We start from the raw sequence: 13,914 nt of genomic DNA, 5'->3' as shown, positions 1-13,914 counted from the left end.
ATGCGGAGGAATGGAGATTCCATGCCAGTTGGAGTTTAGCTGCTCAAACAAAGTGCAGATGAAACGCTTGAAGCGACTGCTGGCGAGCAAGATTCGGGTTTAAACCTGAAGATACAAACGGCTCTTTTAGGAGCCACCACTTTTACCGAAAGCAATGATCAACAACAGGTTTCAAAATGGTGTGTCTTTATTTACTGAAGATTTTTAGCGCTATTTGTGACCCCATACTAGCCAGTGTACTCCCTCTGAAAGCAATGGTCTCGTGTATAAGCCGCACCTGCGATTTTGAGCCCAAAATTTCGGGAAAAAAGTGCGGCTTATACACGAGTAAATACGGTAATATGCTGTTTGTCATGTATCATCTGTTATTAGTCATAGGGTGACTTTGGTCAATCATTGCTATCACTGTCCTTATTATTATTATTATTATTATTATTATTATGATTATTATTAATTCAGCTGCTACTCTTCTCTCTTTGACACAGGGCCCACTACAGACAGCACTAGCTTCATGAAGTCCCAAAACCTTTCACAATGAGTCAACTCAAGAATTGCAGTCCTGAACAGTTTTTGGGGTTTCCTGTCTTTTCTTGAGATTATTTTGCCCCAGTTTCAATCCCCAGCTAGACTAACAATAATGCCATTTTGTTCATAGATAAATGCTGAAATAATAATAATATAAATGATAATAATACTGATTAGATTAATGGAAATAATCATAGGAATTATAACCATCAGGATAATGAACATTATTTCTATAACTATTGTAAATATTTTTATTATTGTTATTATTATTATTGTTATTATCATTATTATTGTTGTCAATGTTATTATTATTTTCATAATGAATTATTAGAGATGCTTGGGAAAAAATGAACTAGTTCCCTCCAACTCATTATTCTTTCAGTTAAGTGAATTAAGACTTTTGTGAACAGTTACTGCTTTATTCTGTCATTCCTGATGACCATAGAAATGGTGAAAGTCCACAGATATTATCCCTCTAAGAGTTTCTCCAGGTGTTTTTTTTCCTCTGAATTTGGTTACAACAGAATGAAGGCCATCAGAGTATAGTGCGCCCAGCTAGACATGAATTGCATTAACATTACAGGGTCATTTTGCTGTATTCAGGGTTTAATCTTAGCCTTCTACAGACAAGTTTGTCCCTCTAAATGCAAAACACATTTTATCGTTTTTTAAAACAAACTTACAAAAACTGCCAAGAAACAGCTACTAAATTTATGGAAACATGACGAACAAGTCAACTAGACTGTGTACTACACATCATTGAAATCAAAGTATCACTTTGGGAACATAAAATCGCAAGGTCAGTTTCCCATTTCTAGTGCCTGAGAAAAGATCAGGCCACCAGATTACTTCAAATTCTCTGGTTGCTCGTCCCTCTCAATTTCCAACAACCAGTTTAGTTTACTGGGTGAGAATCGTGCTTAATTTCTTGCCCCAAAATTGCTCTTTCCTTGGTCGCCTGTAAAGCTTGTTGAGAGTTTAACAACTACTACTTGCAGCAACCTCCATATTCCCCCGATGGCTTTTCTTTAACTCTAATGGTACAGAACTTTGATGACTTAGACCAGAAATAACATCATTCACTCTACCATCCCTGTAATAAAAAAAAATTTGGATTTTTCTCTCCACACAGGGGGCCGCAAATGCATTTTTTCCCTCGCACTGCTTATAAAGGCATTCAGCATGCTTGCCAACAAAGCTTGGATGTATGTTTCAGGAACTTAGTATCTTTCAACTCGACACCATTTGCCTGAAACCAAAATAATAATTACGAAAGTTAAGAGATTATTTACTTCTGGAGTGAAATGTACTAAATGATTTGCCCTTTCAAACATAAACCTGAGTTATCAGGTTTTGTCAATCACAAAATTACACGCCGGGTTATTAGTATTTTATGGAGACCTTCCTATATTATCATAAATATCTAAGACAAGCAGGTCTTTTAGCGGGGTAATCTATGTTAAAAATTGCGCTGTACAGCACTTAGAATTATTTTCCTCACTCGTTATTTTTCTCACACTGCAACTTCGCGTAGTACGCAATTATTACTACGCAGTCATATCTGGTGTCCAATTGGGAGAAGAGTTTGTTATTATTTTTATTTTAGAGGTGAATTGCGATTTCTTGTATGTCCCCTATTTAGTCGAAGAAAAGCTCGAACAAATACTGAAAGTAACGAGTAATTAAGTCACTATGAACAACTAGTGTAAAGTGACAGCACTATCGAGCCAAACTGAGAACTGTTCTTTAATGATTTTTAACATGAACCACCAATTCTTACTATTTTTAATTTCTGCGTTTTAATAGACTTTGACATGTTCTTGAGAATATATTAAATCGGTTAGCGCTAGCGCTGTTGTTCCCTTCTAAATTATTTTGGTGGAAGCGCCTCACAAGACGCTGGTTTAACTAAAACCACGTTGGGCGACGTTGCATTTTGACTGCACAACCCGCAATTAAATTTAATTTTAACAGCTATTCGACTGTGTGAAGAACGGAAAAGAGCAAAATTACATACCATCGGCTTTTGGGTGCAGGGACGAATTAAAACTTTCTACAATTCCACTTATCCATTGCTTGTAACTGACCATAGTTAGTAGAGGGGGACTGGTTAGGAAAGCCGGCGAACTTCAGAGAGTGAGCCTATTGTTCGTGTTTTTATGTTGAAAGTACCGTCACGTGACCGCGACCGTGTACACAACACCAAACAAACATGGCGTCGGTAGGGACTTCTAGTACTTATTTTCTGTTTGGAGACGATTTTGATGCTATATTTGAAGCTTTACACGAAGATGAAGACTTCGAGGACTATTTAGAAGTTGTTGTTGAGGAGGTGAGTGCATAAATATGCGCTTATTTCGCGGAATGAGTATGATTTGTACGCGATTCTTCACGCGAATCCAAGGGCCGGTAGCTTATACGCAAGCTAAAGTTTTACTCAAAGAGTTTTATTTATTGCTTCGCTATTTCTGTCCTAATATTGTCAGTGCACATTCCTGAAATGATTATATAATTGATAGTGTGATTTTCACAGCAAGAAAGCTTTTATAGCAATGCTGAGGTATATATCTATTGTTCCCTTGTAGGTTAAAAACGAAGGAGTTACATGTCAGTTTTGCACGAAGATTTGTTAAAACAAGCAAGGCTTAAGTAGACACATAGCTGCCAAACACAAAGACCAAAACCAAGCTATTAAGACGAAAAAGAAGAAGGAGACAGCGTTAAAATATGACGTGTTTGCCCAGCTCGTGAAAGACACGACACAGAATATCGTACAACGTGAAGTTTTCCACAAGTCCTTGAAAGACGAAGTCAAAGATTATTGTCTTGAATTTGAAAAAACTACTTCGGAATTTAGAACAGTCCAAAACCTATATGATTCCTTTATTTCCAAAGGAAATTCTGAAGCTTTCTATGCCAAGTTTTATGGGGAAATTTTGCTCAACTCTTCGAAATACTTCAAAGGACTTCCCCAGAGAGCAGCAACACTCTTCGCCACCAAGCTAGCAGACACTCTTCTGGGCCACGCCAAAGAAGAATTGAAAAAGAATTCTGCTAAAGATGTTGTCACAACTGTTTCCTTGTCTGAGAATGAACTAGCTGCCATGCAATATTTAGGTGGATATGTTTTGCAAAGCTTGCATAAAAAACATAGAACTTCAAAGCACAAAACAACACACGAAAGTCAGCAAGCCATCTTACTGCCTGTAGACTACAGGAAAGGGAAGAGAAATCACAATTATTGATTAACTGCTTGAGTTGAGGTGGATTGTGGAGTCCTACAGCTCAAGCATAAGCTTATTAAGCCATATTCAAGAGAACTGAATTCCATTTCAGAGAAAATACAAGAGAGGCTAGACTATGAACATGTTGTAATGATTTCAGTTAAAGATCCTCAAGTAACAGCCTCTTATAATGTCATTTTATCTGATGCTGAACTTGAAATTTCTAATTCTGTAAGCAAGGACATTTTACACTGCATAATTAGCTTATATGTCAAGGTACGCTCGTTTTCTTATGCCAAAGATGTTGTTCAAAGGTTTAAAATCAAGCAAAAGCAAGGTAAAGCTAAAGCATTAAGAAAGGAACTTGAGCGATCAAGTCAAGAAGACAGACAAATTTAGTGTAGCCATAGGAATAGAATGTAAACATTAAGCCTGTGAAAGACATATCGAACTAATACATGTTAGTGCTGACTTCATTGTTTTCTTTTGTCTTTTTTTTTTACTTTTACAGGGTAATAATTGTTGTTTCACAGCTTAAATGCTTTCACTCTAGTAATGCAAATTCTAGTTTTCAAAATAATTTAATAGTTCAAAATACAGTTTAATTTCATAGTTCTTTTTGTAAACTCTTATACAACATGTTCCAGTTTTGATGTTTACAGTTTTTAACTTTAAGTCTTACAGCTACAGCTGTAACACTATATCTATTATATAGACTCACATTTTTAAGAATCTATGGTTATGTTTTTTTAACATGCAAAATAATGTTATTTTCCCAAGTGTAACACGCTAGAGCATATTTCATGTTTTTGCAAACAACTCTATTGTTTTTCAACTCTATTTTCCATCTTCTATTCTTTACAAGATTAAGTGTATACAACAGAAATCTGTAAAATATGTGACAAAGTTGAATGGTTTGTGTTTTGCATTTCAATACAAAATAATAATAATATAAAAAATTGAATAATGTTCAATGTCTGATCACTTTCTTTCAGGTGGCTTCTTGCTTTTGCAACTTCTTATCGGCATATTAAGCGTTGGTAGAGCACCAAATCCTGGCTTTTTCTTTATCATTTTCTCTGTTGTAACTGCGAAAAGTATGAACAGACACATATCAGATACGAATTCATGAAAATTGAGCAAAGCTATAAGCAAACCTTTCACGACAATATTGTAGAGATCGAACGAAGTATCGAGTGAGAAACTAAAAATTAACACCAAGTACTTACATATTTCAATATTATCAGAAGCAAAATGTCTTTCACATGTGTAAACCCTATCATTAGCAATTGGTTCTTTGAAGGATTTGTCCAAGACTCTTGTCTTTGTGATCGCACTTAGCCAGTCAGACCTCCATTTCTTGTAGGAATCGTTCTTTGCCACGGGAAGTTTCCATATGCCTATGGACGATCCTCAGCCCAAAATGTCTTTCACATGTGTAAACCCTATCATTAGCAATTAGTTCTTTGAAGGATTTGTCCAAGACTCTTGTCTTTGTGATCGCACTTAGCCAGTCAGACCTCCATTTCTTGTAGGCATCGTTCTTTGCCACGGGAAGTTTCCATATGCCTATGCACGATCCTCAGCCGAAAACTGAACAATTCTCACCTGGCATGATGACAAATTATCTATTCTTCGATAGTAGTTACTTAAAATTATCTAAACAGGAGATCTATCACGAAATACTGGATGACTCTGGAGACAAAACGCTCTTATCGCACATCGGACGCCATATTGTTGAAAATACTGTGCAGGGTCAACACCACGTGACCACGAAAAAAACTAGAACAATAACATACTTCTCTGAAGTTCGCCGGCTTTCCTAACCAGTCCCCCTCTACTAACTATGAACTGACAGACCTTGTCCTTACTCTTGCGGGAGGCCGTACGATCTGTTGTCCATTGTAGAACTTGGCAAACGTAGCGCACTCTGCCTCGAGCGCAACAATGTGATCTTTCGATTCTCTATCTCAGTAGCGCTGTTGTTGTGTTGAACATGGACGAATAATACATCGCAGCGTGTCTTGTAGATAGCTAGAGATGCCATGTTTAGGATAAGCGCTGAATATGGACGAGCGTTAAAACCGCTACAGACAAAGCACAATCGACCGCTTTTCATTGTAAGGAGGTCTTTCACACAGAAGAACGTCGATCTCGCTCACCTAAGTAGCGAAGTACGCCACGAGCGGCGACGATGATCAAACACCTGGAAGATCACCGTGGTGTCCCTCTACTCTTTGGTATCATAACCAAGAGCAAACCCTTTCGACTTGTCACTACGGTTTATAAAACAAAGGCCCCGCTCTACACAAAACCTTAAAGAAAGAAACACTGGAAAAGCTTACTTGGCTTGGAATTATAAAAATTTCCTTTCTTAAAAATCGAAGATTTTCATGGTTTCCGTAACTTCGTATTTTTCCAAATTTCCTATCTTGCATGTTATGCTGTTTTGCATTTTCTTCAACGTATAATTTAGTTCAGTGTCGATCATTTATCATCCTTAGAAGAAAATATTTTGATCTTTACGTTTAACTGTACAATGCTTTGGCTTACATTGTGTGCATAAAAGGAGCGTTAAAGTAAACATGAGTTGACTCCACGCGAGGGTTTTACCTGGAAAAATGCCTGCACACGAGTAACACCGACATTACCGCGTGTCCCTTTCTGGAAAACATTCGTGTTATGACAAGAAAGGTCAGCCAAAGGGTTTTGGGTTACCCAAACTATGCAATTTTGACGCCGAAAAGTGCCAAAAAGTAATTACAGAAACTTCATCCGCAACACCTTGAACGTGCTGTGGGCGCGAACTGAGATCTTCTCTTACAGTTAATAAGTGCCAGGCGGAACTCAGATTCGGCTTAGCCTAATTTGCATAAATTTTTTTGGTGGGCAAAGCTCGTCATGCCAGGGGATACGTATATCACTGAGATCTCTCGTTCAGTGATATGTGTATCCTCAACATATCTCGGGGTTACGCATATCACGGAAATCGTAGTAAGTGATATGTGTATCCCTTGGTAAAGCAAGCGCTGTTGGCTTTCTAGCAAATTACTAGCTAAGCTTATATATGGCTAGTAAGTGTATTATTGATTCCAAATTGACAGACGACAGCGAGTTAGTCAGGGGATACACATATCACTGCGATCGCCGTTCAGTGATATGTGTATCCCCAATACATCTTGGGGATACAATGCGGATACGCATATCGCGGCAATCGCAGTCAAGATGTGTATCCCTTGGTAAAGCAAGCGCTTTTGTCTGTCCAGAAAATTACTAGCTAAGCTTATATATGGCTAGTAAGTGTATTATTGATTACAAATTGACAGACGACAGCGAGTTAGTCGTGGGATAGACCTATCACTGCGATCACCGTTCAGGGATATGTGTATCCCCATTATATCTTTTGGATACACATATCACGGCAATCGTAGTCAGTATGTGTATCCCCTTACTAAAGCAAGCGCTTTTATCTTCTTCCGTTTATATTTTGGATCGGAAACTTTAAAATATAAAACCACAAAATTTGTTCCTCGTAGCCACCATGTTTTCTTTGAAGCTCTAAGAGGCCCGGGTGCAAAGCTTCAGTGTTTTGTGTATCCCTACCAGGGGTACACATATCACTAGTGATATGTGTGCGGGGATACACATATCACGGGGGTACACATATCACTGTGACAGCGGCTACACTAGGGGACAGGCGCAGAGATGGGGGAAAGAGGTACGGAAGATGGGAGAGGAAAGGATGGAATGCACACCATTTAACCGGGGTTGGTAGTGACGAGAAAATGCTTGATACAAATACTCCTCAACCATCGGTGTGGAGTGTTCAGCAATCAGTGGAGGACTGCGGGTCAGTGTATGAGTAGTTTAAACTGGGGAGTACAGTTCTGCAACATAACTTTGGTGACGAAAGGAGGCAAAGAGTTGAATGCTCACAGAAACGTGCTTTCCGCTGCAAGTCCGTTCTTTTGCAAGCTTCTTCAGAGCGATATGAAGGAGAATAAAGAGGAAATTATTCGCTTTGAGTTATGGAAGATGTTCTTGAATTTCTCTACACTGGAACTGTGGAAGTGACCGAGGAAAGTGTGGAAGAACTCGTCGCTGCAGGAAATTATCTACTACTACCCAGCTTGAAAGTTATTTCCGGTCGAATCCTAGAGCAGAAGATGAACTACTCAAACTGTATTTAAACTTTTTACCTTGCTGAGAAATATCAATGCGCCGAACTTTTAACCGGAAGCAAGAATTTTATCCAGGAAAGTTTTGTTTCTGTGGCATTAATGGATGAGTTTTTAAGCTTGGAGTCTAAAGAAGTCGAAAGGTGGCTTTCAAGCGACGAGGTCATAGTGAAGGTGGAAGCTAATGTGTTTGAAATCATGTTGAAGTGGATTGAACACAACAAAAGGGAGCGGAAAGCAAATTTGGAGGAATCGTTTCGTCACGTTCGGCTGGACTTCTTATCGCTTGACTACTTAATTGATGTCGTGACAAACGAACTTGTACAAAAAAACTTTGTTTGCTTAAAGATAGATTTGAATGCATTAAAGAAGACCACTTTCTCAGTTGAAGGAGAACAACAGCAATCGTCGAGAAAAGGGGTCGAAACAAGCGCCATTGTAACCTGTGGAGGAAGATACACTCTTTGTTGTCTTCCTGAGTGACCAGTGGAAACGTTTAGCCGACAACCCGTCGTTTGGCATAAACAATGATTTTCACATTGTAAAATTCCACGGGCAGCTGTATGCATTTCCGAGTAGCTATGGCAATGCAGAGGGTTTTAATCCAGTTTTAAACGCTTGGTCCATGTTAGACATTTATGCAAATTACTCCCCGGTTGTTGCCATTAAACGAGAAATCTACGCCGTCGAGGTTCAAACTTCTCCGGAACAAACCACAGTGAAAAAATACAATGTCGAATCTTGTATTTGGGAGACACTTCTCTCGTCTCTTGAAGGCTGTAGAAGGGAAGCTTGTGTTTTTGCAGCCGGCAGTCATCTCTACGTGCTTGGTGGGAGTCCTCCCTCGACGTCACAAAACGTCGTGAAAGCTGAGAGATTTGACACTGTGGAAAACAAATGGGAGGAAATCGGTGATATGCGAGAAGAAAGAGGCAATGCTTTTGGAGTGGTCATGCATGAGAAAATCTTTGTCGCTGGTGGATCGCATAGAGAGAGACCGTCAGTGTTGCAAACTCGTGAGGTGTATTTTATGTCAACAAATAAATGGTCCTTACCGGTCCTTACCGGAAGCTTGATTGTTTCTCGTAAGGGCGGAAGTAATATGGTTTGTCTGAATGAAAAATTGTTCATGTTGGGTGGAAAGAATGACCGTAACGAGGCCGAACAGATGATTGAATGTTTTCATCCTGTGGAGGGCAAATGGATCCAGAAGACAATCATACCAGCGGAAAGGATTTATAGAGGGAATAAAGATACATTTACTGGCTGCGTACTGAAGCTTTCCAAGGGAGTGCTGGACAAACTTAAAGTTATCGGAGAGTAGTCTCTCAGACACTTAATTTGCGGCAAAGATGTCAGTAGGCTGTGATAAGAAATGGCACATTAGGCTATTTTGACTGTAGTATTTGTTACACAAAGTAATGGACACAAAGTCAATATAAAACCGCCATGCAAGATGAATTCTACTCTCGTCAACGTAATTAGAAGGTCGCGGATCTAGTTACCAGTACCACGTTGATAACACCACAGTATGAAACTGTTAGGTTTAGCTTGCTACACTCAACATTGGTTGCTAACCTGAATATGACACTATCAACCTTCTATTGTACAAGTGTTAGATAAGAGGTGAATCTTTTGAATACACTAATTATGTGAGCAACCTATTATTACACCAATTTATTTGTTATGCTAAGTCCTTGATTTCTACAAGTTTCACAGGAATTGATTAAATATCTCGAAAATTAGGCCAAAACAGTTTTCTCTAATTTGCAGTTAACTACCATCTTGATTAAGCTCTATAAAAGTTACCTATGAGAAAAGGGAAATAGCCAATTCTAGATGAACAATCCCAGCAGCCACTGCGCTTATGGGTGGAATTCCACCCATCATTTCCGCTAGTCTCGGACGAATATTGCGTTACTTCCGATTCTTTCCAAATCTTTCTCTATAAAACTCACCTAAGAGACTAGGTAAATAGCAAACTCTAGATGAAAAAGCCGTAATTTTTTAAAATTTTCATCTTCCTAAACGGATCTTGCTGTACTAAGGTATTGTTTAGTTCATAGAATCGTTTACTTCTTTGAGGTAAGAACTGCCGCTGTTGAGCATGGATATAAGAAACTTTTGAATACAGCGAAGCCCACAAACCAATAAATCTCAGTTGAATCTCTGTTTGTTGCTATGTTCGTACTAAGTCACGACAGTGGAAACGTAAGCCCCACGCCAGAAAGGGTGCTTGCAAAGGGCCAGTACTTGTTCTGCAGTATTTCTCATCCTCTTCCGAACTAGAGTTTTTGGTCGACATGTTTTGCCATTTTTCGTTATTCTCGCCTCACTATCATTTGGTTTATCATACGCATCTTTGAGTAGGAGATGATAAACAGTTTATAGTTCTTGCCCTTGAATAAATGATATAACTATCTTTTTAAACATAACTTTTGCACTAATATGTTGTCACGATTTTGTCTCAAATTTACCCAGTCTCTTTACTTCTTTTCCCCAAAATTCTGATTACTGGCTCGAGATCATCATTCATTCAGCACCTCTTTCCCATATCTACTCGTCGCCAGAGTTCTCCCGGCCCGGGGGACCCGGGAGCTTAGATGGAAAACTGGGAACCAGCCATGCTTCCGCTTTTGATATCTTACCCGTGTGTTTCTCATTATCAGCAAAATTAAAGCGGATTCTGCCCAAGGAAACCAGGAAATTCTGTAAACTATGGAAGATATAGAGCCCATCTCAGCTGCTGAACAGGTGTCGTTCTGTGTAGAATTGATGAAGCGCCTCAACATTCAGCGAAAACAAGATTATTTGTGCGACATTACTTTGGTTTCCAAAGATAACAGAGAGTTAAAGGCTCACAGAAATGTTCTTTCCGCCGCGAGTCCATATTTTTGCAGACTTTTTCAGAGCGACATGAAAGAAAATCGAGAGGGGATCATTCGATTTGAGGAGATTTCAGGATCTGTTATGGAAGATGTTTTAAAATTCATCTACACTGGAACTGTGGAAGTAACTCAGGAAAATGCTAAGGAACTTATCGCCGCAGGGAATTATCTGATCATACCGGGCTTGAAAACAGCTTCAGGGCGGTTTTTGGAAGGAGAAATATCACACGTAAACTGTATTTCAACCTTTTACCTCGCTGAGAAATACGATTGTGACGAGCTCATCACCAGCAGCAGGCGTTGTATTCACGAAAACATCGTTAAAGTGGCAAAACTGGATGAATTTTTGCACTTGGAAGCTAAAGAGATCGAGAGGTGGATTTCGTCGGATGAAATTACAGTCAAAGAGGAAGCTGATGTTTTTACAATCATTTTGGACTGGGTAAATCACAAAGTGAGCCCGCGAAAAACATCATTTGAAGAGTTGTTTCGTCATGTTCGACTGGGTTTTCTGTCGCGTGACTGTTTGCAAGGTATCGCGATAAACGAACTGGTGCGTGAGAATTTTGCCTGTGTGAAGCTAGTCATGGATGCTGCCATGAAGATGGCTGTCTTTGTTGATGAAGATCATCTTCCGCAGTCACCCAGGAAAGGGCTGGAAACACGTGTTATTGTGGCACGTGGTGGCAAGTACAATTTATGCTATATTCCTGAAGAAGACCAGTGGAAGCGTTTACCTAATGGTACGAAGGAGCTGACAGCCACTACGTCGAAGATGATAAAATTTCGTGATCAATTGTTTACCTTCACAAAATCTGAGGGTGCAGAGAGGTACGATCCAGTCTTTAACGATTGGTCAGCCTTTAAATCGCACGCGGGCAGCTGTTACGTAGCTATCGTTAAAGGGGAAATTTATGCTGTTCAAGTAAACACCACTGACCAAAAAACTACGGTCGTAAAGTACAATGTAGAGCTGTGCAGATGGGAGGCAGTTGATCTCTCGTTTGACCAAGATTGTAGAGAGAATATTTGTGTTGTTGCAAGTGGTACACACCTGTATATGATTGGTGGTTGGAGAAAAACACGCGGATATTTCGCAAATGGTGAGAGATTCGACACTGTAGAGAAGACATGGGAAGAGATCGCTAGTATGCAGATAGAAAGAGCTGGCCCTTTTGGGGTGGCCACTCAAGAAAAAATTTTCGTCGCTGGAGGGGTATACAGAGGACAAAAATTAAATACTTGTGAGGTGTACAGTATATCAACAAATGAATGGCAAGTATTTCAATGCCTGAATGCTCCTCGTTGCTTTGGTAGTATGGTACAGCTGAATGGAAAGCTGTACGTACTGGGTGGAATGAATGAGAACAACCAAAGTGAGCTGAGTGTTGAGTGCTTTGACACTGCTGAGGACAGATGGGTTCAGAAAACAACCATACCAGTGGAAAGCATCTCCTCAGATTATAATTCGTTCATTGGATGTGTACTGAGGCTTTCCAAAGGAGCACTAGATGAACTTAGTATTATAGAAGCGGAGTCTCTCAGTCATTTTACGACTCTTTAAACCGTCCGGACATTCTACTTAGGCGCTGCTCATTAGTCATTAGTTATCGCCAGAAGAAGGGGGGGGGGGGGGTAGGAGAATTTTGGGCGTGACACGATGAAATTTACTAGGACCATCTTATAAGGCTCTGAAATATTCTTATGACCCTCTCCCTCCTCCCCTCCTCCCCCTCCCCCCCGTCATTGGCAGTTATCTAGAAGTCAATTTTCTATGTTCCCTCCCTTTATACTCGTTTGGCGAAAACTGATCCCCCACCGTTTCCCTTGAAAACCATGTGATCCAGTCCCCCCTCAAAACCCTCCACCCCCTCCCCCCCTAGAGATCAATTATGACTGGTCCCTTGATATTAGATTTAAATCAAGCTCTTTGAAATACTTCAGGGTTAGTCATATTCAATCAAGAATTCCATTGATGATGAGAAGGAAACGCTTTGAAAACAAGAATACGACTCGTTGCAAAGTAGAGAAATAGCGGTTTCGTGTGCCTAGTTATATTACAAAAACAAAAACAAAAAATCATAATTATCGATGCCGATGTGTGCGACAAAAACAAAAAGAGAATAAATTGAGTGTTTGTGATTAAGTTTCAATTATTTTGTCACAATTAACAGAGGGACCTCTGAGCAGACGTTAGTGGGTGGGTGGGGGGAAGTGGGGGAGGGGAGTCCGTATGCTGTTCTACGCAAGAAACTTATATTCACCAGTCACGTGTACTAAAAAGAGCATTTCAGGTGTCACACATTAAAAAGGGAAACTTTCAAATTTCTCTTCTTCTGTGTTAGGTTTCGGGGAAAGCTTGAGGTTTTCACTTGTTGCAATAAAAAAATCACGGGTCACGTATACTTCAGGAGGCTAAACACGCCTCACGCTAGTTCATAGATTCACGTGCGAATCACGCTCGGCTTTCTGTAAAATTCACGTGTCACATAAATATGATAATTGTGGCCTGTATCATTTATCACGTTAAAAATCTTTTGCTCCTTTCTGATTAGTTTTAACAGCTCGATATTTTTTAGATTGTGGCTAGTGTGTCTCTTCCTTTCTTTAAAGTTCTAGCTATGTTTAGTTTTATTGAATGGTGCCAGGATGGGTCCAGGGTTCGTGTGAGTCATGGAAATCCAGAAAATCATAGAATTTCAACTCTCACGGGCAGGAGGATCTTGATTTGATAATTTGAGTAATTTATCCCACTTAACGGACCTGTGGTCTATCTATTTATGGCCATGATATGCAAATAAAAGCAGCATCAACCACTTTCTCAAGAAATACCACAAAAGATGCTATGTTTTCTATGAACCAAGTGCTCAAGGTCTATCAGAAAAATTCGATAGATAACTTCTGCTCTTAAGCAAGATTTTAAAAGGCGAACTACACCATTACGCTCCTTGCAGTCAAAGGTCGGGGACAAATCTCTTTGCTCTCCGTGGAAAATACTTCAACTTTCTTTAGTATTTCAGACCGCTTAACAATTGTGTTGTATATTGTATTGAATGTCACGGTTTTGACAGTTCGAGAGAGGAATGGATCTACAAAACA

At 39.5% G+C, this 13,914-nt stretch overlaps 1 protein-coding gene and 2 pseudogenes across 2 annotated transcripts; all 3 read left to right on the top strand.

Moving 5' to 3' along the window:
• The first annotated feature begins 2,684 nt into the window (after positions 1–2,684).
• Positions 2,685–4,718, top strand: LOC148719904 (uncharacterized; annotated as a pseudogene). Its single transcript, XR_015993364.1, has 2 exons — positions 2,685–2,857; positions 3,111–4,718. The product of XR_015993364.1 is annotated as an uncharacterized LOC148719904 (transcript).
• Positions 4,719–7,432: 2,714 nt separating this feature from the next.
• On the top strand, positions 7,433–10,098 carry LOC148719903 (kelch-like protein 24; annotated as a pseudogene).
• A 470-nt stretch (positions 10,099–10,568) lies between these two features.
• On the top strand, positions 10,569–13,001 carry LOC111319349 (kelch-like protein 25). The gene has a single exon (XM_022922143.2). The coding sequence runs from the start codon at positions 10,646–10,648 to the stop codon at positions 12,377–12,379; it is 1,734 nt and encodes a 577-aa protein (XP_022777878.2). The 5' UTR covers positions 10,569–10,645; the 3' UTR covers positions 12,380–13,001.
• The last annotated feature ends 913 nt before the right edge of the window (positions 13,002–13,914 follow it).

This window comes from Stylophora pistillata, chromosome 11 (genome assembly GCF_964205215.1).
Source record: "Stylophora pistillata chromosome 11, jaStyPist1.2, whole genome shotgun sequence".
NCBI lineage: Eukaryota > Metazoa > Cnidaria > Anthozoa > Scleractinia > Pocilloporidae > Stylophora > Stylophora pistillata.
The sequence above is the reverse complement of the archived record's forward strand: the minus strand, read 5'-3'. Positions and strand labels throughout refer to the sequence as shown.

Bases quoted from the DNA above. Each gene is read 5' to 3' on its own strand.
- LOC111319349 (XM_022922143.2), top strand. From the start codon at position 10,646: ATGGAAGATATAGAGCCCATCTCAGCTGCTGAACAGGTGTCGTTCTGT.